The sequence below is a fragment of the Periplaneta americana genome, chromosome 4 (genome assembly GCF_040183065.1).
Source record: "Periplaneta americana isolate PAMFEO1 chromosome 4, P.americana_PAMFEO1_priV1, whole genome shotgun sequence".
Taxonomy (NCBI): domain Eukaryota; kingdom Metazoa; phylum Arthropoda; class Insecta; order Blattodea; family Blattidae; genus Periplaneta; species Periplaneta americana.
In genome coordinates, this window is record NC_091120.1 from 183,643,060 (window position 1) to 183,670,491 (window position 27,432).

General features: G+C 35.2%; 1 protein-coding gene across 2 annotated transcripts in view; it reads left to right on the forward strand.

The window, feature by feature from the left end:
* LOC138698515 (lipase member K-like) overlaps positions 1 to 27,432 on the forward strand; it is a 59,585-nt gene that overhangs the window by 17,351 nt on the left and 14,802 nt on the right. For both annotated transcript variants that reach the window (XM_069824498.1, XM_069824499.1), the window contains exons 3-6: positions 5,802 to 5,919; positions 14,691 to 14,937; positions 24,157 to 24,315; positions 27,032 to 27,116. In XM_069824498.1, the coding sequence (XP_069680599.1) occupies positions 5,802 to 5,919; positions 14,691 to 14,937; positions 24,157 to 24,315; positions 27,032 to 27,116 (609 nt within the window). The remainder of the gene's footprint in view (positions 1 to 5,801; positions 5,920 to 14,690; positions 14,938 to 24,156; positions 24,316 to 27,031; positions 27,117 to 27,432) is intronic.

A 27,432-nucleotide genomic window follows, 5' to 3' on the forward strand; every position in this document is an offset into this window, starting at 1 on the left:
AGAAAGTTCCGACGAAGTTGAGAAAGAATTAGATGTTAATAGCGTGTGGGAAAATATCAGAGATAGTATCAAAATTGCAGCTGAGCAGAGCATATGTTATTATAAAACTAAGAAAAAGAAACCGTGGTTTGATGAAGATTGTTGCATGGTAGTAGAAAGAAGGAAACAGGCAAAATTGAAATTCTTACAGGATCCAGTTGAGGAAAGAGAGATAATTATTTCAATGAAAGACGGGAAGCATGTCGTACACTTAGGAATAAAAAGAGAGGTTACTTGAAGGAAAAACTGAATGAGGTAGAAACAAATAGTAAGAATAAAAACATTCGAGATTTATATAAGGGTATAAAGGAATTTAAGAACGGATATCAGCCAAGGGTAAACGTGATCAAGTATGAGAATGGCGACTTGCTTGCAGACTCTCCATCAATCCTAAACAGATGGAAAAACTATTTTGCGCAATTACTAAATGTACATAGGCCAAATACAAATGATCGGGACGAAATTGAAATACAAACTGCTGAGCCATTTATACCCGAACCCACGTTTTCAGAAGTCGAAATTTCGATAGAAAATCTGAAAAAGTACAAGTCTCCAGGTATCGATCAAATTCCAGCAGAATTAATACAAGATGGTGGAAGTGCATTATATAGCGAAATTTATAAACTTGTACTTGCTATTTGGGAAAAAGAAATTGTACCAGAACAATGGAAGGAGTCTATAATTGTACCTATTTTTAAAAAGGGGGACAAAACCAACTGTGGTAACTTTCGAGGAATATCACTTTTGTTGACGTCGTACAAAATTTTGTCCATTATTCTTTTGAGAAGATTAACTCCGTACGTAGATGAAATTATTGGGGATCATCAGTGCGGTTTTCGGCGTAATAGATCGACTATTGATCAGATTTTTTGTATTCGACAGATAATGGAGAAAAAATGGGAGTATAAGGGTACAGTACATCAGTTATTCATAGATTTCAAAACGGCATATGACTCGGTTAAGAGGGAAGTATTATATGATATTCTTATTGAATTTGGTATTCCCAAGAAACTAGTTCGATTAATTAAAATGTGTCTCAGTGAAACATACAGCAGAGTCCGTGTAGGTCAGTTTCTATCAGATGCTTTTCCAATTCACTGCGGGCTAAAGCAGGGGGATGCACTATCACCTTTACTTTTTAACTTCGCTCTAGAATATGCCATTAGGAAAGTTCAGGATAACAGGCAGGGTTAGGAATTGAACGGGTTACATCAGCTTCTTGTCTATGCGGATGACGTGAATATGTTAGGAGAAAATACACGAACGATTAGGGAAAACACGGAAATTTTACTTGAAGCAAGTAAAGCGATCGGTTTGGAAGTAAATCCCGAAAAGACAAAGTATATGATTATGTCTCGTGACCAGAATATTGTACGAAATGGAAATATAAAAATTGGGGATTTATCCTTCGAAGAGGTGGAAAAATTCAAATATCTTGGAGCAACAGTAACAAATATAAATGACACTCGGGAGGAAATTAAACGCAGAATAAATATGGGAAATGCGTGTTATTATTCGGTTGAGAAGCTCTTATCATCCAGTCTGCTGTCCAAAAATCTGAAAGTTAGAATTTATAAAACAGTTATATTACCGGTTCTTCTGTATGGTTGTGAAACTTGGACTCTCACTCTGAGAGAGGAACATAGGTTCAGGGTGTTTGAGAATAAGGTGCTTAGGAAAATATTTGGGGCTAAGCGGGATGAAGTTACAGGAGAATGGAGAAAGTTACACAAGGCAGAAATGCACGCATTGTATTCTTCACCTGACATAATTAGGAACATTAAATCCAGACGTTTGAGATGGGCAGGGCATGTAGCACGTATGGGCGAATCCAGAAATGCATATAGAGTGTTAGTTGGGAGACCGGAGGGAAAAAGACCTTTAGGGAGGCCGAGACGTAGATGGGAGGATAATATTAAAATGGATTTGAGGGAGGTGGGATATGATGATAGAGACTGGATTAATCTTGCACAGGATAGGGACCGCTGGCGGGCTTATGTGAGGGCGGCAATGAACCTTCGGGTTCCTTAAAAGCCATTTGTAAGTAAGTTTCAGAAATAAGTGACTGTTACGGGTGGTCTGAATTACCCTGTACTGTATGTTACGATAAGGTATAGTTTTCCTTAGGCTGACGTACATTGATAAGTAAAACCAGGAACTCACTACAATCACATGAGTAATGAGCTGTCCCTATGAACCAGGATCTGAAGTTTAACCTTGCTTGTAATGTATTTATTTATATTCCCCGTTGTTCGTGACATTGCTTCACAGCTATAAATTTGAACATGTCAAAAAATCTTAATAGTACTACAATGTCTTCATCTATACTAATAATAAATCTGTAGCCGAAATTGTTCTGGTAATTTTCGATTTTCCAAAAATAATTGGTGTTAACATGTATAATTAACCATCCTGAAACCGAAAATCGCTTTTTTTTAATTTTTGTTTGTATGTCTGTCTGTCTGGATGTTTGTTACCTTTTCACGGGATAATGGCTGAACCGATTTATATGAAAATTGGAATATAAATTAAGTTCGTTGTAACTTAGATTTTAGGCTATATAGCATTCAAAATACTTTATTTAAAAGGGGGGTTATAAGGGGGGCCTGAATTAAATAAATCGAAATATCTCGCTTATTATTGATTTTCATGAAACATATTACATAACAAAAGTTTTTTTTAAATAATTTCCGATAAGTTTTATTCTATACAACATTTTGATAGAACTGATATTTAATAAGATAAATGAGTTTTAAAATTTCAATAACAACGCCATCTAAGGCGCTGTACTGAAATAAAAACAAATGAATTTGTCTATAAGGGGCCTTGGACAACAACAATCGAAAGATATTAAACATAGCCTAAGAGAATGTGTCTGTGTTTGTATGAAGTAATATCGGAAGCTACCGGTAATTAATAGTTTCATTATTATTTCACCATTGGAAAGTGTAGTTTCTCTAGATGGACATAATTCTACAATGTTATTACAGTAACTTCTGAAACATATAGCAAGTAATATAAAGTGTACACATTAAAACCAAATGATATGTCAATCTTCATTAAACTATGGTTGCATGTAATAACAATTAAGAAACATGTTAAAGGAATTGACTGCATTTTAATTATTTAAATACAATTTAAATTAAGTAACATATTAAACGATTTGTCCTTCTATCAAACACGAATGTTCCCTGGATCAAACGTCCTATTTTAATTATGTAATTACTTCATATTTATTTCTGACAGGTGCAGAGGAGCGCACGGGTACGGCTAGCTATATAATAGTTTAGTCGAAATATATATACATATAGAAGAGTATAAACGTATATAAGACCTTTTGCAGTATACTATTACAACGCAAGGATTATTATCGATAGTTAATACCAACACAGAAATATTAATGCAGCATTGCTTAATGACAGAAACTGAACAGAAGACGTAAGAAATTAGGTAGGCCTACTTCTTTAATTTGGCCCTGAATAATCTTATGTTGTACTGTCATGTAACGCACTTCTTTTTGATAGCACGATAAATATTCCGAAGGAGTACGAAAGTAAATTTTTGACGCGTATTTATGCTATAAACTGTTGAATTAGTTACAAAATTTTCACGATTACATACGAGGCAGTTTGTTAATAAAAATTCTACTGACAAGCCATGACCATTATTTGTAGCCTTCTTAAAATGGTCCTATATGAATTCCTTGATTTTGTATCTACTATTATTATAATTCTGTCGTCGATTTGCAAAAGAGCACGTGTCCAAATAACAAAGTGTTGGAAAATCGCAAAAACTATAACTAGGTTAACAAATTAAAATGTTCATATTTTTTTTCTAATTAGATCACTATTAGATACATACATTCAGAATCTATGAACCTTTTAATTTTCTAAGTCTGTTATGATTTTTTTTTGCGATTTTCCAACACTTTGTTATTTTGGACGTATCCCATTTTGCAAATCGACGACAGAATTACTCTTTCTTGTAGCAGGAATATACTGTTACTATCTGTAGAATTTCCACAGAATATTTTTCCAAAACTCATTACCGAGTGGAAATATACAAAGTATATTGTTTTTAAGGTATTGGTATATACTATCTCTTGTATAGATCTAATAGCAAAACATGCTGAATTTTGGTTCGGGGTAATTTCTTTAATATGATTTTTTCAATTTAACATATATTATATATTTGTAAGCCAAAAATTTAGTTGTTAATATTAGGGACTTGTTAGTTATTGCACTTGAAATTTGCCAAGTTGAATTTGGGTAGGATTTAAATTGGATTATGTTAGTTTTGTTACAATTTAATACTAATTTATTGGCTGAGAACCAATATCATATTTTGAGCAGAATTTCCGCCGTCAAGATTGGAATGTGTTAGAGCTATTGGCTGTAATTACTATATTTGCATCACCTGCAAATATTATGGAATGACCTACATCTTTTTTTAGGGGGCAAGATCAGTTATGAACATTACAAAGGTAGGGAACCTAAAATTGATCCTTGCGGAATTCCATTATTAATAGTTCCGCATGTCGAGGCAGATTTCACAGTGATATTGATTTCGACTTTATGTTTCCTATCTACGACATATGAGCGAAACCATTTGTGTGCTACATCTTTAATTCCATAATGATCTAATTTTTCTAGCAGCATTCTATGATTTATACAGTCAAATACCTTGGATAAATCACAGAAAATCCTCCCACCTTAGAATTTTTTATTAATATCCTCCAGAATTTTTCAGTTATAAACGTACTTTCCGTGAATTTAAATTTTCTAAATTCAAACTGTTCTGAACACCTATATTTCCATCTATATTCCCCGTGTTCCAATTTTCCAAGGTACAAGAGGGTATGATCCAAGGTACACGAAACTGTCGTACCATGGAACATTTTACATACCACTTCATTTTATTCTTTTCATCCTTAATAGATCTATAAAACATGAAAATACCTGTAGGAACTTGTAAATGAATCTTCAAGAACTATTTCAAGCAACTTTTCATTTTAAAAATTTCATTTACTAAATTAAAAAAAATAAAATAAAATAAAATGTGGAAAGTGATTCAAGGTACAAAAGTCTCCCCTATTAGTTCACCCTAAGTAAGACAATTTTGTTCACATCACGCATGACATTTGACGTAATCCACGGTATTTGTGTTTCTTCAATTTGGCAGGGCTTGCCATTCACAGGGCTGGACCAGGGACAGGTCTGTACACCTAGGCACGCTCTGCCTTTTGTGCGCCCAATACAGAATATGTGATCATTATCCAAGTCCCATGGGTGGCCTTGGAGGCATGTGAATCCGATGGCGACAGGTGGACAATCTTTACCCAGCCTGTGACAGGGCTAGGTCTCGCTTCGCGGACGAATAGCCTGATGAGCCTGATGAGCCCTATAGCCCGGTGCCCCAAGCCCTTCCCATATCAGTATCGGAAACCCGTGCTATCCCTAAGATCACCAAAATCTATTTTCACTATTATAGAAAGCAAATTAAATGAGGGGGACGTGGACAGTGTTGATGAAATGATAGAGTGAAACAACAGTACCCCGAGAAAAACAGTCTCCAATTCTCGCTTTGTCCACCACAATATCCATCACGATCTGACTGGGGATCAAATCGGCCGCTTCGATGGAAGACTAACACGCTAATTTGTTCACCTTAAATACGATTTTGTTCCCATCACGCATAATAATTGTATAAGCTGTCGTCGCATGTACTTGACGTCATCACATATGGTACTTTAATTTTTACAGCATACATGCTCGCAGACGACGGCTATGATGTGTGGATTGCCAACGCACGTGGTAACGAGTACTCAACGATGTACACTCGTCAAAGAGACCCTCGGACAAGAGAGTTCTGGGATTTCAGGTAATACCTGCAGCCCTTTCAGTTGAATCAGAAACAAAATGTATTTTGTTCATGATTCAGCTTATGCTTGTTCCCCGTTCATCCTTTCTTTTGTTTTCGCACGTATTTTGATCTCTTTGGTATCGATTATCCATTACTTTAGTTGATCAGCTATATTTCGTTCTCCTTTGTGTTTACACTATAAGTTATAGACTTATTTTATACCACTTTATTCTCAGCCTTCTGTCCACCAATCCATCTATTAATTAACATTCCATACATCCAATCTTCTACAAATATAACAATATTTTCGTTTACCCATTCATTATCCCATCTTGTTCTTCCATCCATACAGGGCACTAGCCAGCCAGTCAAATATTCAACCATCCAACCGCCAACAAGTTTATACAACCATTCATCCGGCAATCCACTCATCTATCAGCACATCTGCTCACCAACACGCCCGCCCATCCATTCATCAATCCATTCCTTTGTCCAACCATCCACCAAATACACATTTATCCAAAAATTCAACAATACGTCCAAACATCTACCAATCCTCCGAATGTCCATCAACCCGTCCAGTCACATATCTATCCAACCGTCCAGTAACCTGTCAGCCATACATTCATCCCTCCTCTGATTTAGACACTCACCAATCAACTAATTTACCGAATTATTCCCCTACCAAACCACCATTTATTTACCTAACTCTTCACCAGTCCATCATAGTATCGAGAGGAGAATTTTTGAGGAAAGAGAAAATAACGGAAGAAGAGAAAATAACGGAAGAAGAGGAAATGACGAAAATAAAAGAAAGAAGAAAATGGCCAAAAAATAACGAGACGAAGGAAGAAAAAGTAACGAGAGACGAAAAAATGACGATAGAAGAGAAAGTAACGGAAGAGAAGAAAATGACGAAGAGAAACTGAAGAAGAAAGAGAAACTGACGAAGAAAGAGAAACTAACGAAGGAAGAGAAAATGACGAAAGAAGAGGAAATGACGAAAAAGAGAAAATGAAAGAAGACAATGACCAAAAAATAACGAGAGAAGAGAATATGACGAAGGAAGAGAAAGTAACGAGAGACGAAAAAATGATGATAGAAGAGAAAGTAACAGAAGAAAAGAAAATGACGAAGGACGAGAAACTGACGAAGGAAGAGAAACTGACGAAGAAAGAGAAACTGACGAAGAAAGAGAAACTGACGAAGAAAGAGAAACTGACGAAGAAAGAGAAACTAACGTAGGAAGAGAAAATGACGAAAGAAGAGGAAAAGACGAAAAAGAGAAAATGAAAGAAGAAGAAAATGACCAAAGAATAACGAGGGAAGAAAATATGACGAAGGAAGAAAAAGTAACGGGGGACGAAAAAGTGACGATAGAAGAGAAAGTAGCGGAAGAAAGGAAAATGACGAAGGAAGAGAAACTGACGAAGGAAGAGAAACTAACGAAGGAAGAGAAACTAACGAAGGAAGAGAAACTAACGAAGGAAGAGAAACTAACGAAGAAAGAGAAACTAACGAAGAAAGAGAAACTAATGAAGGAAGAGAAAATGACGAAAGAAGAAGAAATGACGAATAAGATAAAATGAGAGAAGAAGAAAATGACCAAAAATAACGAGAGAAGAGAATATGAAGAAGGAAGAAAAAGTAACGAGAGACGAAAAAATGACGATAGAAGAGAAAGTAACGGAAGAAAAGAAAATGACGACGGAAGAGAAACTGACGAAGGAAGAGAAACTGACGAAGTAAGAGAAACTAACGAAGGAAGGGAAAATGACGAAGGAAGGGAAAATGACGAAGGAAGAGAAAATGACGAAGGAAGAGAAACTGACGAAGGAAGAGAAAATGACGAAGGAAGAGAAAACGACAAGGGAAGAGAAAATGACGAAAAAGAGAAAATGAAAGAAGAAGAAAATGACCAAAAATAACGAGAGAAGGGAATATGACGAAGGAAAAAAGAGTAATGAGAGACGAAAAAATGACGAAAGAAGAGAAAGTAACGGAAGAGAAGAAAATGACGAAGGAAGAGAAAACGACAAGGGAAGAAAAAATGACGAATAAGAGAAAATGACGAAAAAGAGAAAATGAAAGAAGAAGAAAATTACCAAAAATAACGAGAGAAGGGAATATGACGAAGGAAAAAGAGTAATGAGACGAAAAAATGATGAAAGAACAGAAAGTAACGGAAGAGAAGAAAATGACGAAGGAAGAGAAAATGACGAAGGAAGAGAAAATGACGAAGGAAGAGAAAATGACGAAGGAAGAGAAAATGACGAAGGAAGAGAAACTGACGAAGGGAGAGAAACTGACGAAGGGAGAGAAACTGACGAAGGAAGAGAAAATGACGAAGGAAGAGAAAGTAACGGAAGAGAAGAAAATGACGAAGGAAGAGAAACTGACGAAGGAAGAGAAATGATGAAGATATGACGAAAGAATAGAAAATGACGAGATAAGAGGAAACGAAGAGAGAAGAGAAAATCCAGCTAATAAGAGCTGGAGATATTCTTGTTACAAACAGTTTAAGTGCAATGTGGACCGCAATGGGACATAGGAGAGTCGTGATACCATCATGTGTAGTGCATACTATTAGAAATGAACTTCCATAATCCAGTGGAGTTTAAGTAGGCTTCAAGCTTCGACAATGAAAAAGGTAAAATATCTGATCAGTTAGAAATTTAAACATGTATCTATGGAAATTATCATTTAATTGTCTGTGGCCTTCCTTTTTATGACGACCACTGATAACGTGAAAAATGACTCGATGTTAGCGACACTAATAATGGACGAAGTGTAGGGCGATATTCTTTGGCAGTGAGAGATTGTAGATTTATCTACACTTTGTGAATACAAGCAATGTTTTATTTTACTCATTATTAAATTTTTCCACTCATTATTACATTCCTCATATTTGCATTTCATTATCCAACACCCAGATGATTTCGAGTACTGTAGTTTCCCCTAACTATGGTTCACATTTGTCACATTTTTCTTTGTATATTCAATACTATTCATCCAGATTAAGTGAAATTTTGGCTTCGGACTCTTGTAAGTGTATATTAAATAAAAATTGACATATGTGTTTGAAATTATTTAATTACAAGTGTTGAAAAAATAATAAGCATTGGTACATAGTTGTATTCTGAGTTGCCCAACTATGGTCCACTCATATATTCATGCTTGAAAACATGAATGGGCTATAACTGGATCTGTAATTATTCGTAAATCAATAAATTGAGTTTCTAATTTAAGGGTAGAAACATAATCTAGCACAGAAATATTAAAAATAAATGAAAAGTACATGGATTCTTATTATTAGTACACATTGCATAAACACACAATAAACAAGTGAAATCTGAAAGTCATCTTCCTGCAATAATGAACAACTACACTAATCGGCAAAATTACCGGGCCACCTAAAGTTTCTCAATTTTTTTTACGAGGTGAGAATCAGAAAACCCATTATGAAATGAAGAAAACATTGCTTCCCAGGAAAAAAAAACTCTTTTTTATTATCATTTGCGCTATTATTTTCAACGCGAAACAATGGATATAATTAAAAGGTGTAAAAACTTACGAATTGTTTCAATTTTCTTCCAAATGTTCAACTGATTTTGTGGCCACCCAGATGTTACTAATAGCGGATATTGCCTCCCCTCAGTAATTGCCGCTTCTTACTATACCTGAAACAACAGCTCCAATGTTCTTCACTTCCAAAACTTTCCATGGCCACAATTCTTCCTCATAAGTAACTACCATATAACTATGTGCCTTTAGCATTATTTTAACAGATTTCGTCTTCTTTTCCACATCTGACTCACTGTCTGTAAATATGGAGAGTACACCGGAAACATCATAATCTGTATCCAATTCAATTTCATCGCTCTCAGTCACTTACAGGGACGGTTGTGATCATTCTACCCTGAAGTTTTCGTTTTACCGGACCATTATTCGTGCTAGTACCATTGATGCTGGAACAGCCTGCTTCTTTATTTACTGGACTATAATGTTAAATGGTGTTTTAGAATATACTGAGATACTGTATTTGCAGAAGTAAATAATCAAATTGTTCACATTTCATTAAAACAAATATTTCAAAATGAAATACAACTATGCTCCATGAAAAATTGTGGTACATAGTTGAGGACTGACTTGTAATCTTGAGGTTAAACATTTTTCACGCAGAGTCCTTAACCTCTGCCAGTCTAATTATTACGTGAAAGTAAACACTATATAGCCAGGTTTAATTGTACAAAAAATCATATATTTATAACGTACCAATTCTACAGAGGAGAGCTTAATAAAACAGAAAATCACAAACTGAATGAATTCGTGTCTTCACTCATTCAATAGAACGATGCACACTGACCTTGTTAAGCATCCATATCATTGCCACGTGTAATGGTAGATAGAAGCATCTATGGGGAACATAATTCCATCACAGTGGCGCCTTAAATGGCAAACACCGAACTATTGGGGGACTAAGTAGTACATAATGCGTTTTGGACCATAGTTGGGTGCCTGGACCATAGTTATGGGAAATTACGGTATTGACTTTTGATCCCTATATTTCTCCATTTTGAATCTTGCGTACACTACTTTTAACACTTGACTATAAGTAATTGATTAACTAGTGGACTTACTCGTGTTAATTATGTAAGCTTGTGCGGCTTACAGCTGTTTCGGTGCTTCATCACCATCCTCAGAGCCTACTAGATCTCGGCGTCATCTCGAACTTCTCTGCCTGTTATGTGGGTGCATTTGATTGTTGACATGTGTTGAAAGGTGGAGACAAATAGTGTGTGTGTGTGTGTGTGTGTGTGTGTGTGTGTGTGTGTGTGTGTGTGTGCTGAAATTGATCTGTGTGTTGAGAATTTGATCGGGGTGAGTTTTAGTGTGTTTGCATATTTCGTTTTGATCTAGTGTGTTGAGTTTTTGGTTCTTGGGTTGTGTGTGTAGGATTTCCATGTCCGCATTTATGTTATTGTATGTATGGTTAGCATTGGTTATGTGATCGGCGTATGTAGATGTATTGTCCTCTGGTTATTGCTTTAATGTGTTCTTTGTAGCGTGTTTGGAATGATCTGCCTGTCTGTCCAATGTGTCCGTATGAAAACAAACGCACACATAAGATCGCATCTTCATTCAGAAAGCAGAAATACAACATAGCATACAGAACAGAAAACACACTACAAAGACATCTCAACACACAAAAAACACAAACAAATAAATACGACCACACAGGTGTATACAAACTCACATGTAATAGTTGCGACAAGTTCTACATTGGACAGACAGGCAGATCATTCCAAACACGCTACAAAGAACACATTAACCCTGCATTACTCAGGTGGGGTGTGATAAACCCCGGTGCGTATATTTCAACGAAAATCTAAGAGATGGAGCTAGTGTGTACTCTGTGCATCTGTATACCTTTCAATCACATCCAGAAGAGTTCACTTAAATTGTTTATGTGAACTATTCTTAGTTAGTTTATCTGATTTCTGAAACTTGCGGAAAAATATATTAGTTATTTAAAATGGAGTTTGTGAAACCCCACCTGAGCAATGGTGAGAATATTTATAACATGAGTAACGCAGGGTTAAAGCAATAACCAGAGGACACAATATATCTACATACGCCGATCACATAACCAATTCTAACCATACATACAATAACATAAATGCGGACATGGAAATCCTACACATACAACCCAAGAACCAAAAACTCAACACACTAAAACACACTCCGATCAAATTCTCAACACACAGATCAATTTCAGCACACACACACACTATTTGACTCCACCTTTCAACACCTTTCAACAATCAAACGCACCCACATAACAGGCAGAGAAGTTCGAGATGACGCCGAGATCTAGTAGGCTCTGAGGATGGTGATGAAGCACCGAAACAGCTGTAAGCCGCACAAACATACATAATTAACAGGAGTAAGTCCGCTAGTTAATCAATTACCCCTATATTTCTTTTATTTACATTGAAATTGAGATCCAGCGTTGCAATTATGGATGTAAATTGCAGGGCATTATATAAAAAATGTATTCTTTTCGGAGCATAACTCAGACGAAGGCTATGGTAAATTTCTAAATTCCAGTATGTATTTAATATCGAATATGACCCAAATCTTTCAAGAAGGTAGGCATACTTCCAAAATAAATTTCTTCAGAGCATTATAGGCATTTGCATGTCCTTTAAGCCACAATTTATTTCTATCTTCTTCTAATAACTCATTATGTCCACAGGATTTCCAATCACCCTTTTCCAGCCAATTATGCTCATTTTTATATGATGAAGAATTGACGTTAATTTATCAATTCAAATTGTGCTATTGTCATTGCAATTTTGTGCGGCCCACCGTAAATCACGATTGCACGCTGGTGCTGTATTTTTTTATTTTATTGTGTTATTTTACGAAGCTGTATCAACATCTAAGGTTATTTAGCGTCTGAATGAAATGAAGGTGATAATGCCGGTGAAATGAGTCCGGGATCCAGCACCGAAAGTTACCCAGCATTTGCTCGGAGTGGGTTGAGGGGAAAACCCCGGAAAAAACCTCAACCAGGTAACTTGTCCCGACCGGGATTCGAACCCAGGCCACTGGTGCTGTAAGAGACCTGCGGGTAAGAGACGCTAGCCCGAGGATGCACTGTGCTGACGACCGCTGATATAACCCATTTTTTTAACTATAATGACGCAACCTACACTCTCTTGCTCACAACCAGATATATCCACTTCGGGATCTATCTGGGCTATTCCATATGAAATCGATCAGTAAAAAACCTCGCATTTTTTATACAGTAGAACTTGGTTATAACCATATCCAAGGGACCTTGAAAGTTATGTTGCTATAAACGAGTGTCGTAGTAAGCGAGGTTCATATTATCAGTCTAGTGAGGTGGAAAATTAAAAATAATAAACATAATTAGGCTTATTTTAGATTTATGTATTCACTTTTAAGCATACCATGAACACAACAAAATACATGTACAATTATAAATACAGTATTCTGTATTAGAACAGTTTGTTCGTTACTCACCAAACTTCTTTACTGAGGAGTGAAGTAATCAGTCATTTTACTCTGTTGTCTCCTACTTGCCCAATATACATTTTATAAATTAAATTCTATGTTCATTACTTCAGTTGCAATTTCACTGCTCCCTCTCCTAGCTTTATACTCCCTCCTCTAGCTTCATAGAAATGTTCACAATTTTAATGGCTTCTAAAGTGTCACTCACTTCTTTTAGTGCCCATACTGCGTTAAAATGCGTGCACTTAGTGAAAACTTCCTGTCGAAACTGACCGCATGCAGGTACCATTAATATCGCATGAATTCGGGCAGGTTATAATGGGATGGGGAATCTGCCTGGTCTATGATAGAAGGGAACAGTAAAGGATTTGCCAGATTTCAGCAAAATATTTCTTAAAATACTTTGGTTCTTAGAGAATTGTATTCCAAACTGAGGTTGAAAATGACGTTATATGCGAAGTAGACGCATATACGTTTGTCGTATTAAGCAAGGTAGAATAGCATATGTCTTATGGGGAATTAGTTGGGACCACAGAATATTTGACGTTATAGGCGAGGTGTCCCACAAAACGAGGTCGCTATAACCAAGTTCTACTGTACTCTAATTTTTTTCCCTATTTATACAAGGTGCTGAGGAGAGTGTATTTTCAAAAATATGTTATCGAAAGTCAAACGGTTTTCGTATTGTTGAGCGACAAATTTAGCGTATTTTATAAAAACAAGCCTCTTTCAGCGCTCAGAACTCTGGAACCATTTACTGGAGACCATTGAACAAGAGCTCATTTTGAAGCTGACATTTGGTAGGTTATGCTAAGAAGTAATCCTTATTTTTATTGTACACAGAGAGACAGATAATCTGATTTTACTTACTTTTAGGCTTTTTGCCCATTTGTAAAAATGTAAAAAAAAATATTGAGAAAAAATCTTGCATTATTAAGAGGATTCGGCATTGTTTGCTTAGTGGTATGGCAATAAGTTTCGAGGGTATTAAATAGATTATTTTCACACGCCTGGACTTGAACGGCGCAGTACCGCACGCATTGGCCGAGAGCTGAAGATAAGCGAGCGTTGGGCGTCATTTTACTACTGTGTTTATGAGAACTTGTGATAAAGCTAGTCCAGCTATGCGCTACTAGACGAAACATCAGGTGTTTGTCTCCTGGCCTTGCTTGTCTCGGCTAGCTCCCGTCTCATAGTCAGCTGGTTAGTTCACGCGCGTACTATTTATTTTCTTTATTTGATATTTTCAATACTTTCATATCAACATGCCATCAGTAAAAAGTATGTGTTTATTTGTACTTTCAATGCGGAATAAAACTATACATATTTTTTTTTCGGTGGAAAAGCAGTCTTAATCAGGGAAAATCTAAATTTATCCATTTCCGTAAAAAGTAAGAAAATAAGTTTATATGTCAATAAAAACTTTAATTTCTCAGCATCAAAATAAACCATGTTTTTGATCACTGGGTGAAAGGGTTTCGGAGCGACAACAGTTTAAAGTTGCTAATTTTATTAAAATACGGTAAATTTAAATATTTTTAATTTAAACACTATGAAGTTCTGATGCCCCAAACTTTGCACAAAGCATTGTATCACAGTTCTCTACGTAAAAAAAAGTTTCATTGTATTTAGAAATTGTAAGGTCAATTTTCTCTATATTTCGGTCGATTTTAGATTGAATAGCTCATGCATTTGTTTGCCCAACTTATGATATTCCACACATTCACAATGGTGAATTTTTCCAGCCTGACCGAAAGCGGTGTTTATGACTTGCCGGCTGTAATCGACTATATCCTGGAGAAGACCGGAAAGGAGAAGATCATTTATGTGGGGCACTCCATGGGCACCACCTTGTTCTACATCATGATGTCTCAACTGCCCGAATACAACGAGAAGATCACGGTCATGATCAGTTTAGCCCCCATCGTCTACACGAGTCATACCAAAAGTGGTGTGGGTAATGTGCTGGCCTTTCTACAAGAACCACTCAGCGTAAGTATCAGTCTAGCATTGTTTGAGCGCGCGCGGGACTCAAGCGAACTGATTGTGACAGACTGCGATGATAAGCAGATATAGTACCATTGTTTAGTCCTGACAGTCGCCGACAATATGCACCTGGGTCAGGCGAGTCCATTTAGTTACACCAAGGACTGTTTGGGTTAGTCGCTTGCCTTCAGAGCGAACGGATGTCATGCGTGCGGTAGAGTGGTATGTTTCTAGTACAGTTAAGCTACTGTACTCCAACCAGAAGAAAGTCTCAGGGGAATGAGACGCAGCGGGGTAATGCTGTGAATGAATGTTGATGTCATAAGATGTCATAAGGTCACACACGTGGGTACGCGTATCTCTATTGGCTAACTCTCACAGTACAAACGATAACACTGATACACACAAACTTATACAGGGACATCATTTTATTTTTACTAACATTTTTAATATTAACCTGGCTATACCTTTGGATTAATGATTGAGACCCAGAAACACCGCTTGCTACCCCTTCCACGAATGGAGTTCGATGATACTGGCGTAAAATACAAACAAAACACTTTACTATGTACAGGAGGGAAGAAAAGTAGTTCATCCATTTACGTAAAGTAGGAAATAGCGCGATTTTGAGTGTGATAATTTTCATTAGGTTTTGTTTAATCAAAATACAGTACAGTATTAATTATAAGTGTTTATCCATGCGAACGTATTCATTATGCAGTGTATATTATACTGTCTACAGCACAATAGCGTACGATATAGAGAATGAAGTTAAAATGAAAAAGAATCATAATATGGATATTTAAACACATTTTTGAAAATGGTGGCCGTTCATTTCGATACAGGCTTCAGTTATTTTGTGCTTATTATCGCAATATAGACTATTCCCTCTATTTCCAATTACCAGTTTCGTCCTTCATACTTAGTAACTCATATTGAAATAATTCGGTACCTACTCTATAAAAGAGTACCTTACGTACTGTAAATTCAGTCGTCACTTCTGCCCGACCCGCACAGATAAAATTACTCAGACATGCTATCTACTGTCCGTCCAAGTGGTTATGTCGCAGGATCGTAGAAAGGGGGGGGGAATCACGTGATAGTTAATTACTTAACGAGCCCTTTTATTTAAGTTATTTTAAACAGTTGCATAATATTAATTCCTAACAGAAATTAATGTTTTCAGAAAAGAGCTAAGAAAGCCCAGCCACTAGTCTTTACAGTGGAGCGAGCAGAAGCAGGTGAGGGAAATCGGGATGCGACATAGGCGAACGGACGACAGTACCTGTGCGAAAATATGATTCAATATTGGAAGTTTTCGTCACTGGAAAACGCGAACATATTTCTGAAACGTACTATAATCACTAACTCAGTACTGCGGCCTTGGTTCGGTGTGGAGGACACTTGGGTTGGAACTTCGTTAGTAGAAGGGGTGGGAGTGAAGTACATTAAAAAACTCAGGTACAATAAAAGTTGAAGTAAAAATAAAATGATGTCCCTGTACTACTCTAGTGACAAAATTGAATCACGGTTAATCTCCTGGTCTTTTAATCCCTCCATACAGGAAATAACATATGTAGGATAGCGCATGGTTTTTAAACTGACGTTATAACGGTAATATTATCTATCTACTTCGCTCCAATAGATGACGCAATAGTAAGCACATTCCTTTCACGGTTAATCTCCTGGTTGGAGAACAGTATACTGCATTCCTTTACTCACCGCTCGCTCTTATCTCTATTCCGGAGCTCTCCCCACTACTCCTATTACCTCCCCTCTTTCACATCGTCGAACTGTCAGGACTAAATAATCGGTCTGTACAGTGTTATAGTCAACGCAAACTGCACATGTACAGATCTCGGATTGTATTTCTGCCGGTCAGTGGCCGTTAAATTTCAAATGGCTTACCTTACAACGTGGGCATCAGCGTATTGAAAAGCATTACAACTGTCCTCCCATCCCCTCACTTCTCCTGCGCAAATGTGATGTTGCACAGAGGCAGAGATAAAATTCCAGATCTGTAGATATGACACTATCTGTAAGCTCGGCTGACGTCAGGGAGGTTGGGGGGGGGGAGTTGCCCAGCTACAATTCATTACAAAAATATCAGTTCAAGGAAGCATGCTTAGCGTAACTGATACCTATCTGAGAAAATCTCTCGCATATCTTTACATAATTTAACACTTTATTTCAAATATAATCCATATTTTATGCTTTCAAAGTTAAGACTGTTCCCAAAAACCGGGAACGGAAACGAGAACGAGAACGGAAACATTGTTAAAATAAATGTATTTAAATGTGAGGATTCACAACTAACGAGAAGCTTCCGAAGCCCAGGAACGGAAACGTGGAAGTATTTTATGACTGCTCACATTTAAATACATTTATCTACACTAATAATAAATCTGTACACAAACTTTTTCTGGTAATTTTCGCTTTCCCAAAAATAATTCGTGTTAACATGTATAATTAACCATCCTGAGACCGAAAATAGTTTTTTTGACATTTTTGTCTGTCTGTCTGTCTGTCTGTCTGTCTGTCTGTCTGTCTGTCTGTCTGTCTGTCTGTCTGTTACCTTTTCACGCGATAATGGCTGAACCGATTTATATGAAAACTGGAATAAATTAAGTTCGTTCTAACTTAGATTTTAGGCTATATGTCATTCAAAACACTTCATTTAAAAGGAGGTTATAAGGGAGCATGAATTAGATAAATCGAAATATCTCGTTTATTATTGATTCTTTTGAAAAATATTACACAAAAAAGTTTCTTTAAAAACAATTTTCGATAAGTTTTATTCTATGGAAAATTTTGATAGGACTGATATTACCATGATGTACCGAAGTACATAATATTATTTCCGTGCAGCAATTCTGCATTACTATATGGCGAGATAATATGTTTTAAAATAACAATGCTTTTTATACCATTGCCGCCTCGTACAAGGTGATTCACGAGGATTTATCACCACTTACGGAGCTTAATTCCGAACACATTCTGAGTAAAAATATGTCATATAAATTTGTGTCCTAATCTCAATATTTTCAGAGTTACACTAATATGAAGTTTTTAGTAAAATACCACTTTTCTTTAGTTTTAAGGGTAAAAGATTATTACAAATAGAGAATTAACTATTCTGAAGTATTATTTCTCTAAATGACTAGTGTTCTGAAGGTAAAAATATATTGTTAATTTCTTTGTACAGATTTTGTTTTCCAATGTTTAAGTAAAAATTACATTATCCATATGCACTTATCAAAAAATTGTTACAAATCATACGACTTTAGGAACTTGATTCTTTACAGTTTAATTCTGCATCCTAATGTACAGTCATAAAGAATTCACAAGAGTGGTGTGATTTGTAAAAATTGTTGTGATAAATACGTAATAAAAATGGAATGTTGTGGTTAAAAATTGAAGAAAGAAATCTGTAGGAAGCAACTATGGAATTCAAACACATTTTAGCTTCAAAATACTACCCAATTAAAGAAATGATAGTCCTGAATAAGTCATTCCTTATCTGTAATATTCTTTTGTGCGAGATCGTGCGTATTTGCTTGCTTTCCGCACAAAACCAATACGCGGTAAGTGTGAAATACCACATTCAGTATTCCCAACGTAACACACATAACAATTTCCCTATTCTTAGCCTACCGCTTAAGCGTCATATTCATTTTACTGCTTTAGGCTTTTAACATATTATTTTTAAAGACGTTCAATATAGTAACAATTATAAATTGGAATCTTACCACTGCAGTTTCACCTAAATTGCACTGTTAATTATTGTTTTTAAATATTTGCAAAAATTAAGTAAACTCTACAACACCACAAAAGTTACTGCATTTGTAATGCAAGTAACATTAAGGAAGCCGTGAAAAAATCAACAAGATTCCAGACTCATCATAGACTGGGGGGGGGGAAAAAGACAGACGTATATCACGGCCTGCTGGAGTATAGTAAACACAGAATGGTAATATGCGTTACAAGAGCGGTATGTTGACGTTTTCATGTTCGAGGAAAAGATTGAAAAAGCGAAACGTAGTTGAGCTTTTTTTAATTTCCGAGAACATGAAAAGAAACATACCGCTCGTGTATCGTACATTATTTTGTGCGAAGATCGTTTATTACATACCTGAAAGACGAATTTCTAATTAGTTGCAATGAAACCTCCATCTTGGTTTCTGTTTAATGACGGCAACTTTGGAATACCAAAATATCTATCTTCAACATTGTTGCTTTAAAATGTTTTCTGTGTTTACTATACTCCAGCAGGCCGTGATAAACGTCTGTCTTTCCCCCCCCCCCCAGTCTATAAATGCGAACTTAAAACAAACGGTAAGGTTATGTAACGATTTATTTTTCATTTTAATATTTTAACAATATTATTTATATAACATATTGCAGTAATAACATCCGCATCTGGAATCTTGTTCATTTTTTCACGGCTTCCTTAATGTTACTTGCATCAGGAATGCAATAACTTTTGTGGAGTAGTAGAGTTTACTTAATTTTTCCAAATATTTAAAAACAATAATTAACAGTGCAATTTAGGTGAAATTGCTGTGGTAAGTTTCCAATTTATAATTATTACTATGTTAAACGTCTCTAAAAATAATATGTTAAAAGCCTAAAGCAGTAAAATGAATGTCGCGCTTAAGAGGTAAGAAGAGGGAAATTGTTATGTGTGTTACGTTGGGAATACTGAATGTGGTATTTCACACTTACCGCGTATTGGTTTTGTGCGGAAAGCAAACAAATACGCACGATCTCGCACAAAATATTTTATAGGAACAATGTTTTGAAATAGATATATTTGTTTTCCAAAGTTGCCGTCATTGAACAGAAACCAAGATGGAGATTTCATTGCAACTAATTAGAAAGAATAAACGATCTTCGCACAAAATAGTGTGCGATACACGAGCGGTATGTTTGTTTTCATGTTCGAGGAAAAGATTGAAAAAGCGAAATGTAGTTGAGCTTTCTCAATCTTTTCCTCGAACATGAAAACGTCAACATACCGCTCTTGTAACGCATATTACTATTACCCTTAAAACTAAAGAATGATGGTATTTTAGGAACAACTTCAAATTAGCATAACTCTGAAAATATTGAGATTAGGACAAATGTTTATATGACATTTTTTGTTCAGAATGTCTTCGAAATAAGTTTCGTAAGTGGCGGTAAATCCTCGTGAATTACCCTGTAGCTTGGAGGACAAAATAACAATTTTCAGGGTGTATGTCTTTGCCAGTATATTATACAAAGAGGGAAGATGGAAACAATACAACTCAAGTTTCCAGAACTGGGACATATTTTATGGATTCTGATCGTAATTTTGTAGCTGTGGAAAAACAGATATGGCCAGGGGAAATATATGCAGTGTTCACCAACATTCAATTTTAATGACAGAGGCAAAGAACCAATAGCCTTTCGCAATAACAAAAACAAAAGACAAAAAGTTTTAAGAAAAGTGACTCAACTTATTCTTTCCGAGGACTATTGGTATTAACTACTTGAAGTAGGCCTATTACATATTCAGTTAACAATCTATATTGTTTGACTATAATTATATGTGTACAAAACCGCCTTTGCTTATCATAAAATAAATAAATTTTCATTAACGTTTTCGATACTTGTGTATCATCTTCAGATGTAAAATGTTAGATTAATATGATGAAAACCTTGCCTATTAAATGGAACTTAATGTGGTAATTTTCGGGTCATATTAGTGTGATTGCTTGGACTTAACTTAGGTTGATCTATGATATACATGCTATGTTAGGTTAAATCACTGCGAGTCATATGATATGATCTAAAATATAAAATAAAACTGTTTAAGAATTGTAACCACTATCAGCGTAGTTATTGAAAAGTGAACACTTTGTATAAACACTTTAAGAGTTTAAATCATTTTGAACATGTGTTGGCTGTATTTGCCGATTTAAAGTTCGTTGAATCGGCAAATACAGCCAACATATGTTCAACGTGATTATAATCTTTCAAAGTGATTTTACAAAGTGTTCACATTTCAATGACTACGCTAATAGTGGTTACAATCCTTAAACAGTTTTATTTTTATATATTTTAGATCATATCACATGACTAGCGGTGATTTAAATTGGCAAATACAGCCAACACATGTTCAAAATGATTTAAACTGTTAAAGTGTTTATACAAAGTGTTCACTTTTCAATAACTACGCTAATAGTGGTTACAATTCTTAAACATGATGAAAGAGTGATGGAACGGAGAAAATTCTCTCCGGCGCCGGGATTTGAACCCGGGTTTTCAGCTCTACGTGCTGATGCTTTATCCACTAAGCCACGCCGGATACGCTGAAAACCCAGGTTCAAATCCCGGCGCCGGAGAGAATTTTTCTCCGTTCCATCACTCTTTCATCATGTGATGACGCAGAATATCTGCATGGAAATATCATATGTACTTCGGTACATCAAAATAAATTCTTAAACAGTTTTATTTTATATTTTAGATCATATCATATGACTCGCAGTGATTTAACCTAACATAGCATGTATATCATAGATCAACCTAAGTTAAGTCCAAGCAATCACACTAATATGACCCGAAAATTACCACATTAAGTTCCATTTAATAGGCAAGGTTTTCATCATATTAATCTAACATTTTACATCTGAAGATGATACACAAGTATCGAAAACGTTAATGAAAATTTATTTATTTTATGATAAGCAAATGCGGTTTTGTACACATATAATTATAGTCAAACATTAATAGCTTATCGGCAAACTTCAACATGAAATTAATCTATATTGTGTTTATATTTGGCGAGATTAGGCGAGGATTCTCTATAGATTACCTGAAATTTGCCATTAGCTTGGAGAAATCTCAGAAAAATTCAACCAGCTAAAGAGCCCAAGCAACAATCGAACCCACACCTGAACGCTACGCTGGTGGCTGGGAAAAATTATCGAAATATTTACTCATATTTAGAATTATACCACATGTGAGAGAGTGATTTTCGTAATATCACATTTACGAAATGACGGACTCACTGCTTTGATGGTTGAATATCATGGTTTCAATCCTTATTGTTAACAGCAGATTATTCAATTTTCAGACAATGTTCTAATTTTTAGACTTAATTGGGACAAATTTAAATGTATATAATTACTGTATATTTGAGCCTAAAGTTAAGTGAGTATTGATCTATACCAGTTAATCTATACTAGGCCTAATAATAAATCTGTAGCCAAAATTTTTCTGGTAATTTTCGCTTTTCTAAAAATAATTGGTGTTAACATGTATAATTAATCATCCTGAAACCGAAAATAGTTTTTTTGAAATTTTTGTCTGTCTGTCTGTCTGTCTGTTTGTTACCTTTTCACGCAATAATGGTTGAACGGATTTCGATGAAAATTGGAATATAAATTTAGTTCGTTGTAACTTAGATTTTAGGCTATATGACATTCAAAATACTTTATTTAAAAGGGGGGTTATTAGGGGGCCTGAATTAAATAAATCGAAATATCTCGCTTATTACAGATTTTTGTGAAAAATATTACAAAACAAACGTTTCTTTAAAAATGATTTTCGATAAGTTTTATTCCAAGCAAAATTTTGATAGGACTGATATTTAAGGACATACAAGAGTTTTAAAATAACAATACAATACATTTTCACCGCCGCCTCAGATTATAGCGTCGTTGTTCCGTAATTCCTATGTGCAAAATATAAAATTTTTCAGTAGGAAGAAAAAACAGATTTATTCATTCTATGGCAGTGGCACATAGTAGATCGTGAATTCTTACATTTTCGAAAGAAAGAAATATAATTACATATAAGAGATTGTATTTAAGTTGTTTAATAGAGCAAAAATCTGAAAATCGATATGTCACATAGGAGTTATTGCAGGAACGACATCGATGGCTATAATGAAATTAAAACAAATGACTCCGTCCATTTAAGGTGGCCTTGACGTTTATCAATATTAATATACAGAGAATATTAATTTGTGTGTTTGTATGAAGTAATCTCAGAAGCTAATTTGGATAATTCCTTCAGTATTTGAAATTTGTAGTTTCTCTAGGTGGATGTAATACTACATAGGACTGTGGTAAGATGAAAATAGATCTTTACGCACAGAAGACTTGATATTCTGTCGAAATATTGTATAACTTGATTATTGCAACTTTATTTGGTCCTCATAAAATTCTCTAATTTTATACGCTTAAATTTCTTTTTGTTCACAGAACATAATAGTTAAGAGTTTTGTCGTAAAGATAAGTAGTTTTACTGGACCATACAGCCTATATTAAACATTTTACCATAGAGCTCACTAGAGCAGAGTTATTTTAAAAGGTGTCACGAAATGGCGTTCCTGCGCTCATAATCTACCCATATTCGTTTCCTGTGTTTCTTAAAATAATATTTATGTAGGGTACCTCATTTTTTTATTTGCATAAACAATGATATACAACCGAGCGAGTTCGTCAGACGGTAGCGTTTGAGACAAGCATTCGGGAGGTCCCGGGTACAAACCCCGTGGCCGACCAATCTGACTGGGTTTTTCATGATTTCCCTTAGTCATAAAGGCAAATGTCGGATTGGAAAGTTATATGCAATGATTCATCACCGCCTCAATTACCAATACCAAAAACATTAATCAAAGTTTATAATCAGTTACATGAACACAAGCCATTTACAACACACAATAGAAACAGGAACTCAATAAGATTAGAAACAGCCTACTGATATACCCACACATTCTAAACATGCGACATGACCACAGATGTTAAGGCGTGAATAAAATAAACTTAACAAAAAAGAAGATACACAGTAAGGCTAACATACAAATTATCTTCGTACACAACCGTGATTTATTAAAGAATGCATTCAAGACTAATTTAGAAAAATGTTAAACGAATTATCCTTACACCAAAAACGGATGTTCTCTGAACCAAATAATAATATTTTAATTATTTTCATGTAATAATATTAAGAAACATGTTAAAGGAATTATCATTGCACCAAATGAGTGGTCTCTGGACCAAAATAGTTGCATTTTAATTAAATACAATTTTAAATTAAGTAACATATTAAAGATTTATCCTTCTATCAAACACGAATGTTCCCTGGACCAGATATCATATTTTAATTATGTAATTACTTTATATTTATTTCTAACAAGTGCAGTGGAGCGCACGGGTACGGCTAGTATTTAATAATAATGGTTACGTTTTCCAGAAATTCCTGAATCTGATCGGTTTTACCCACATAATGCCAGTGCCGCACTTCCTGTCAGAGATTCGCCCGATGCTCTGCATTGATACGCCCTTGATCAGCAACATCTGCCAGAAATTTTTAATATTAGTTGAGGGGGTTGACTTACAACGCCTTAATCCAGTAAGTATTAACATTTATATTTTAGTTCTGGAGTGAGTTTTTTTTTTACATTGATTTCAATTTTATGAACAAATGCTTTTCATGTGCGATGAGATAATATTAGAAAAAAAATAAATGAAAGTGACAGAGAAAAACTAAACGCTTGCAGAAAATGTATCTTCACTTTTGTATTGTTCAAATCCCATACATTCCCTTGAATAAGCAATTGGGTTTCGTTGCTAGAATTCTAGAATTCTTTTTTTTTTTTTAATTATGGTTTATTTAACGTCGCTCGCAACTGCCGAGGTTATATCAGCGTCGCCGATGTGCCTGAATTTTGTCTCACAGGAGTTTTTACATACCAGTAAATCTACGGACATGAGCCTGTCGCATTTAAGCACACTTAAATGCTATCGAACTGGGCCGGGATCGAATCCGCAAGCTCGAGCACAGAAGGCCAGCGATATACGACTACGCTACTCAGGCCGACAGTAGAATTCTTGACTGTTTTATTTTCCTGAACAAGATTATCTAATCTAGGGTCAGTGGCGGCTCGTGATAAAATATTATGTGTGTTCACAATTTTGTGGTTCCAAAATCGAAGAGAATTTGAAATTGTACGTTTAGTCTAATATGAAATGTCATGATTCCAATGTTTCACTATCGAAAAAAAAAACATATATAAATTCAAAATCACATATAATAATAATAATAATAATAATAATAATAATAATAATAATAATAATAATAATAATAATAATAATAATAAGAGTAATAATAATAATAGTAATAATAATGAAATTCAGTCTTTCTATTTCCAATTTTTCCTGGTAAGCCAGTTTACCCAGTTCTTTACTGTTCCAAATTTCATTGAACAGAGTTCATTGTTTACGTTTGTTAATAATGAATACATACCACAGTCCCGTTATTTACAAACGCGTGTGTTCAGTAATATATTTTGATTCACAACACACTGATACTTTATAGCCTATACCAGTACTGTAATCCCATTCGCATAGATTGATTGCTATAAATACATGCCAGTAAATATTATTCTTAAATATTATACACTACCATACAGATACTTAAATTCATATCACCACCACAGTCAGCCAGCACGTCTTTGAAAGTCGAACTATGCTATTATGCCGACACTGAAGTATAGTAATTCACAAACTACACTCTGGTAGCAGCACTGTACACACATCTACGTGAAGTAGACGTTCCTACAGTCAGATTCTGACGTCTACAGGCTTTTAAATTTCCTCCTCGAGATATAGCACGTGAACGATAGGCACCGATGCACCTGACATCTGTAGGATAGATACTCATCATGTTCACTTAACGCTTTGTGCTCTTGACGAGTCATAAGCGGCCAGCTAAAGACAATTTTCTCCCGCGCATGCGTGAAATTCCTGTAACTATCTCGAAAAGAGCACGGCTTGTACGTGAACGGATGTTGCCAAGTTTACATAAGAAGTTTATGCAAGATGCGGGAAGTTTAAAATACTCGATTCTGATATTATACATCCCCACTACGTCAATACGATATCAAATAATAAAATTAGTCGTGCATTAATGGAAACAAGGTGTTCACGTGCTCTTGTGCTCTTATTGACGCACCGCCACTGTCTAGGGTTTAGTAATATAGCCTACAGGGTGAACCGAAACTAATTTCGTTCATTTCAGGGGGTTATTCTTCGAGTTATTAAAAAAACGGCGCACCATGTAGACACAGAATCTTCATGCATCTTCATTGAACGTACGTTTTAAACTTGATTTTTTCAATATTCTTCCCAGATTGCACGCATACGCGATTGGAATATTCAACTGTGTAGATGCAGCTTTAGTTCCGTTACACACTACAGCGAGAATGCGTTTGTTGAGCTATAAAAAATGCTTTCGTGTAGCACTGATTGTAAGTAACGGTTGTAATAAGGCACAGCTGACATTGGTCCTGCTTCCACAGGTAACTTAACCTATTATAATTGTAGCCTATAAAATTTGTATTTTGTGAATGAAATGAAATAATTAATAGAAAGTCAGATGTTCAAATTTATATAACTTCTTCGCATATCAAACCTAAAGACTTTGCGTAGTAATAATAAGGTCTTTGATCAAACTGCCTTCCGTATGGCGTAATAAAATTCGTGTTTTAATTAGGCCTATCTATACAGAGATGGCTTCACTGTGTAGCAACATGTCTCGCTATGAATACATAAGCATTGGTATATAGCTGTCCCCACTGTTACTGTTAAATTAAATTATGATTTCAGAAGATAATGAAAATGTATTTATGTTATAATAATAAGAGAAAAGTGCAATAGGCCTACATGTAATTAACATTTTTAAACCTGTATTTCGCTTTTCGCAATTGGCATTATTGAATAATAACATCGAATTTCTTTATTGCAGTAATCGATATTCATCTACGAGTATTTCAACTTCACAATGTCTGAATAGGTTAAGTATTCGTTAATATACAATTATTAACATTTTGTGATCGAATTTTAGGGATATATCATTTACATTTTTATTTTATTCACGAAATAGTCCTAATAAATGTCACTCGAGGTCTGAGATTTATCGGCAAATCTCAGACCTCTCGTGACATTACTACAGATAATTTCTAACGATGTAGTCAGGAACAACATGAAATAAAATTAAAATCATTGTAATGGTTGAAGAAAACATTATATTGTGTGCCGGTACTTAATTTGTAATATTTTGTTTACAGACTTTCATTCCTGCGTATTTAAACAACCCATATGCGGGAGCGCCCATCAAGCAAATGATGCATTTAGTACAGCTCTTTAAATCTGGTAAGCATTCATACAATTTCTCATTCAAGATAACATTTTCAGAATATGTTGGACCAATACTAAAAGCCGCGAGTGAAGTTCAGAGTGTGGAAGATAGCACCAAAACGAATATTAAACTTAAAATGGAATTATTTATTTATTTACTTATTTTCTTATTTATTTACTTATTTTCTTATTTATTTACTTATTTTCTTATTTATTTACTTATTTATTTATTTATTTAACCTGGTAGAGATAAGGCCATCAGGCCTTCTCTTCCCCTCTACCCCCTCATTTGTATTTTCCCCGAGTAATTCTAGTATCCCAAAAATTTTAA